At 32.7% G+C, this 6,216-nt stretch overlaps 1 protein-coding gene across 1 annotated transcript in view; it reads right to left on the bottom strand.

The window, feature by feature from the left end:
* Positions 1 to 418: 418 nt before the first annotated feature.
* LOC106476119 (DNA-directed RNA polymerase I subunit RPA1-like) overlaps positions 419 to 6,216 on the bottom strand; it is a gene marked incomplete at its 3' end in the record, with an annotated part of 11,036 nt that continues 5,238 nt past the window's right edge. The window contains exons 3-6 of the mRNA XM_022380068.1: positions 5,728 to 5,855; positions 2,599 to 2,827; positions 1,469 to 1,703; positions 419 to 832 (exon numbers count right to left, since the gene is read on the bottom strand). Coding sequence (XP_022235776.1) covers positions 419 to 832; positions 1,469 to 1,703; positions 2,599 to 2,827; positions 5,728 to 5,855 — 1,006 coding nt within the window. The remainder of the gene's footprint in view (positions 833 to 1,468; positions 1,704 to 2,598; positions 2,828 to 5,727; positions 5,856 to 6,216) is intronic.

Here is a 6,216-nt window from a genome sequence, read left to right as displayed (position 1 = left end):
ATCTAGTAAGGGATTATTAATTAAGGATTATATCTAATTAGGGATTATTAATTAAAGATTGTATATAATTAGGAATTATTAATTAAGGATTATATCTAATTAGGGATTATTAATTAAGGGTTGTATCTAATTAGGGATTATTAAAAACAGAACAGCTTCATGGATACCTATAATGAATACTTAAACAAAGTTACAAGTATTCATATGTGCTCGTTCAAAATTAGGACCACGTAGACAAATAATGAGTAGAGCTGACTCCACAAGGCAAAGTTGAAAAATATAGATCACGATAAAATTTAAATTAATTTTACTTACAACAACTATAGAAGTAGAAGTTTATTGTAATAAAACAAAGTTAGAGAAAACTTTCACAGACAAGAACTAGCTTTTTATATTATTCAGTAAAAGTCTAACATACCCAATTACTGACTTTGTTTTTCTACCATTCATTACCAGTTCACCATTGTAATTGATTCTATATTTTTGACTATTATGACATTCACTGTTAAAAAGTAACCAAAGACTGGAGAATATTCTGAAATTCTTTAAAACAATACTTACCGGTCGAAAACGTGACGGAGGAACAATAACGGCATCCAAGAAAAATATGTCCACGGGAGACTCATGATATTTGCTAGCTGTCGCAAGTAAGCCAAAGAGTCGTTGTAGAACGGCCTGCTCCTTCTTCCACAGTTCTCGCAAATGTTTCCGTGCCTCGAGAGGAGTCAAATAGTTCTGTCCAATGAATTTATCTTCTTGTTCTTGATGCTGCTGCTGCTCATTCTGATCTTCTTTTTCAAAATCTTCGTACTCATCATACGTTTCCGGAGCCCTATATCAACATCAAACCATACATGAGCAACTGATCGACATCAAACCATACATGAGCAACTGATCAACATCAAACCATACATGAGCAACTGATGGTTGATAAAAATATACATGCTGTTATTAATTCCTTAAAATTAGTGAAGTTTTTATAAAAAAACATATCAACTATGTCTTGTAAAAAGAAAGATACTGAAATAAATCAGATGAAACCATAGCAAGTCTGACTGGCCAAATGTGGACCAAAATCAGGTATATTTACTTAGGTACTGTATAAAGATCATTAAAACTTTAACCAACTTTAGAAGTATTATTTATCAACATATTCTCTCTGCTCCTACCATATAATCTTTGTAAAGTTTTTAACAATTCGTTGTTAATATTCCACTACAGTTCACCACTGAGCTAGTTTGGCTTTTTCTAAATCAACAACTTTGCAAAGATCCAAATTTATGTATTGATTGAAATGTTTTTTCTTACTGTAATGTAAGAACACTATATATACAGAGTGACTGTGTATACTTACTAAATTTATCACACAAATATCTCTAACTATACAGAAAATAAAAATGTTTTATCGTAATATTTGTGGGTCCTGGTGTATATTCACATCACAAAAATTAAAGAAATAATTACTTACTTCAGAAATGCCGGTGGTTTTTTAGGCTTAATTTTGACTGGTTTCCTAGAATTTGCAGTGAAAATTATTCTACTGTTGTTATGGATACTCATTCCCTTGCGTGAGACTCCACATGATGAACACTTTCTCCCTGCTCCCATTAAATACTCTCTCGAAAAAGTTTTTATAATCCTTTGTCGACACTCCACCACATTCTTCACCTGTGCACTCAGTTTTGCATCTTCCAAATCGAGCCCTTTGCAGTGAACATTATTTAATAATTAATAAGATCTTTATTAATCTATAACATCAAATTGTAAGTACTATTTTTTTTTCTCTCACACTTGTGCCAACAGGTTTTACACCAAATGCAGCAACCAGGTTGTGTTCTTTTAAGACACATCAATGTTGCCTACCACCAGGCTTGAAAAGTCAGTTATAATATGTTACATTAAACCAGCAGTTCCCAACCTTTTTCTCTTCTTGAATCCCTTGATTCGTAATAATGTTTTCAGCAACCACCTTTTAATAAATTTTGTAAAATAACTTTTGAATATGTTAAAAATTATTGAAAATAAAACGTTTCTGTAACACAGTATATAACATGTTTACGATAAAATCTGAATCTCTGATATCGTCATCATTTTGTACCCAGTAAAACTGAAATATAATTGTTGAACCATCATTAAAAAAATGGAAAACAAAACCATTTAACTAAAACTGAGGTTGTTTTGAAAAACGTGGTGCTTTAAAGTTCGGCTGAACAGAAGAAAGATAGTCTTAAATCTGGCTCTGCATCAAGCTATTTTCTTCAATAAATATTTATATAAATTATAAGCAAATCAAAATATTGGTAAGAATTATAGAACTAGGAAAGTGAAAAAAATGTCATTTCCAAATTTTTCACCAGAACCCCTCAGAATTATCTCTCAAACCCCCTAAAAGTTCACAAACCACCAGTTGGGAAATACTATGTTAGACTAATCCTCAACATAACTAAAAAATAAGGCAGAAAACTTAAAATATTACAAGAAGACATAAAGATAATAAATAAGAACATGGAATTTATAGAAATATGACAATCTATTTTGTCATAATAAAACAATAATGGTACATCATCTCTGTACAACTAAGTATAAAAAAATTATTACCTTCAAGTTTCTTGTTAATTATTTCTGTCATCTTATTCTTCACTTGAATTTCAATTGCACCAGACCCAGCACCAGCACCCTGAGAAACTGTTTCCAGTGCAACCTCTTCTAGTTCTTGCACTACACCCACAAGGCCATAGTCCAACACTTTCAGCTGGGCTAGAATCAGATGAATCGCAAACGACGGTGACAGCAAAGAGTGGCAGCTGAAACAGCTTCCTCGGATGAGCTAGAAAACAAAAACATGAAATTCAATGAAAAGGACATCAACTGTAACATACTTAAACATCGCTCTCCTGTTTTTAATTTTTCAACAACACAGCAGGGGCAACTTAACTGATTACCTACGAGCAGCAATTACCTCAACTTACGTCCCATAGCAGGGACAACTTAACTGATTACCTACGAGCAGCAATTACCTCAACTTACGTCCCATAGCAGGGACAACTTAACTGATTACCTACGAGCAGCAATTACCTCAACTTACGTCCCAATAGCAGGGACAACTTAACTGATTACCTACGAGCAGCAATTACCTCAACTTACGTCCAATAGCAGGGACAACTTAACTGATTACCTACGAGCAGCAATTACCTCAACTTACGTCCCATAGCATGGACAACTTAACTGATTACCTACGAGCAGCAATTACCTCAACTTACGTCCCATAGCAGGGACAACTTAACTGATTACCTACGAGCAGCAATTACCTCAACTTATATCCCGTAAACTCGCAGATTAACCAAAATTACGATTACTCAATTAATTTCATAAAAATAATCAAAATTAGTGTTCCCAATTATTGCAGTTTTCCATTATTCCAAGAATTGATTAATCAAATTAATATCAAATCAATTATCACAAAAATAATCAACTAATTAAAATTGGGGTTTTCAATTATTTACTGTTTTATCATTCCAAGTATTCACAATATTTCCATTATGTTCGTTAAGCCTACATAATGGAGGATGCTTCATGATTTGAAGGTTCAATTGCCATTGACACTGAATTTACTCATCTTGTCTTTGTTATTGCACTATCTGTCACTGTCACTAATTTTGAACTGCTAACTACAGAAATTGCAACTGACTGGTAGCACCCATTGCCATTTCTCTCTCTCAACTAAACTGTTAAACCAAGTGTAAATTTTTACTATTTTTTTTCACTGTGTTATGTTCCTAACTTATAATTGTATAACTGTATTCTTTAATGTTGTATAAATAGGAGGGTTCCAAAAGGTTGAACCCCCAGATATATTTCTTTCAGAAATTAATAACTGTATTCTTTAATGTTGTATAAATAGGAGGGGTCCAAAAGGTCGAACCCCCAGATATATTTCTTTCAGAAATTAATAACTATATCATTTAATGTTGTATAAATAGGAGGGGTCCAAAAGGTCGGACCCTAGATATATATTTCTTTCAGAAATTAATAACTATATTATTTATTGTTGTACAAAAGAGAGGTTAAAACCCCCAATCCATCCATTCCGAGTATATTTTTAAAAAATGAATAACTATTATTATTAAACGTTGTATAAGTAGGCAAAGAAATGAATAACTACTATTATTAAACGTTGTATAAATACGCAAAGATTTTAGGGGATCCAAAACCCATCCATTTTTTTAGAAAGTAATTAAAAAACAACAAATAATAACAAAAAGAAAAAAACAGATGTCGGTCTTTTTATTTTATTAGTCTATTAGTTGCTGTAGAGCTTTTTGACAGAACCTTGTCGAAACATTGTACATTTTCTGTTATGTTAAACGTATATTAAAGTTTTTCTTCATTACCCATTCAAGCCATCTCCTACCATTATTAGTCTCAAAGTGGGTTTCTCTTCATCGAAAATAAAATAGTGATCAAATCAAGTAAATTTACTGATCAGTGAGCATGATAGTAACTACAAAATATGACTCAAATCTTTAATGTATATCATTTTTATGTTTATCCTATTCAAACAACATCCATAAACTAGCTAATTAATTATATGTAACCATAGTCATGACATGTTTTAAATAGGCATTACCCTTATTGTGAGAGTAAAACTTGTTTTCATTATTTAATTATAAATTGTTTGATTTATAAAAACTCAGTATTCGATTACTGAAACACAAACATGGTAATTTCTTGGTGGTAATTAGTTGACATTTACACAGATGTGAAAATGACAACTTTCAGATAAGGTCTATCATATGAAATCAAGTTATTAAAAAACTTACTTAAAAAATTCAAATCACTGGAAAAGAAAAGAATGCAGCAGATACAAAATCAAGATGTTAGTAAATCCCCCCCCTTTTTTTGCTTGTATAGATTTTAGGAGTGTGGTGTACTAACCAATTAATGAGCCTGTTTATTATTCAATTAGCAAAAACCACTAATTACCAAGATCTATTCAACAATTCAATGGAAGGGGTATCAAAAGTAAAATAACAAAACATCATTAATTAAAACCCATTATCTCCCCCCCCCACCTCAAAAAAGGAAAAATTAAGGTGTTATGTTTTCCAAAAAATCAATACTTCCTTTATTGGATGTTATTGTCTAAATATTTCCTTATAAAAATAAGAACTTAAATAATACTATACTTTGATTTATTATCTACGTTCTGATCCTGAGTTTATTCATACAGATTAAAAATAAAGTAGTTTAATTACATTCAAAATTTAATTAACTCTGTGAACGGTTGTGACACGCACACTTTGACCTACCCGAGGTTAGGAGTTAATCATGTTACTTTCATGTGGCTTTATTTTCATGCAATTTATTGTCATTGATGAAACCTGTCGGAAGTTCATTATAGACAGCAAAATGTATGTTAGTTTGTTATAGTACAAAGTTCGAAGCAAAATACTTGTGCTTGCCTTGTGTATGGGGCATCTTGCAGTGCGTATCTAGTACCTTGGGGGTCAAATCTCATGCATGCCAACAAAGTATTGTGCATATATGACCCAGGAGATTGGGTTTAGAACCCTGCTACATCATGCTTTTAGTTGCTCCAAACTTATATATATATATAAATGAGGAAGACAGAGACACAATTTTTAATTGTTATCACTACTACAGTAAGTATTTCACCAACCTAAGATACAAGATTCTCATAATTACTACTACCACAGATCTACATACCTGATACATTGACCTAAAAAACACCGGATTGAACACAGGAAGAGGAAGACTGATGTGGCCTATATGACCCGGACAGTAAAGCTGGACAAGACCACATGATGTACAAAGCTCATCCCGGTCACTGGGGCCTAAAGGATTAGACAGCCACATTATAGAACATTCACTAATATGTGTCCTTCAATGTTACATTCAATACCTGTCCTACCTTGATGTCACATTCAACACTTGTGTCCTACCTTGATGCCACATTCAACACTTGTGTCCTACCTTGATGTTACATTCAATACCTGTCCTACCTTGATGCCACATTCAACATTTGTGTCCTACCTTGATGTTACATTCAACACTTGTGTCCTACCTTGATGTTACATTCAACACTTGTGTCCTACCTTGATGCCACATTCAACACTTGTGTCCTACCTTGATGCCACATTCAACACTTGTGTCCTACCTTGATGTTACATTCAATACCTGTCCTACCTTGATGCC

This window comes from Limulus polyphemus, unplaced genomic scaffold, assembly GCF_000517525.1.
Source record: "Limulus polyphemus unplaced genomic scaffold, Limulus_polyphemus-2.1.2 Scaffold9847, whole genome shotgun sequence".
NCBI classification, from domain to species: domain Eukaryota; kingdom Metazoa; phylum Arthropoda; class Merostomata; order Xiphosura; family Limulidae; genus Limulus; species Limulus polyphemus.
This window is presented reverse-complemented; position numbering and strand designations above follow the sequence as displayed.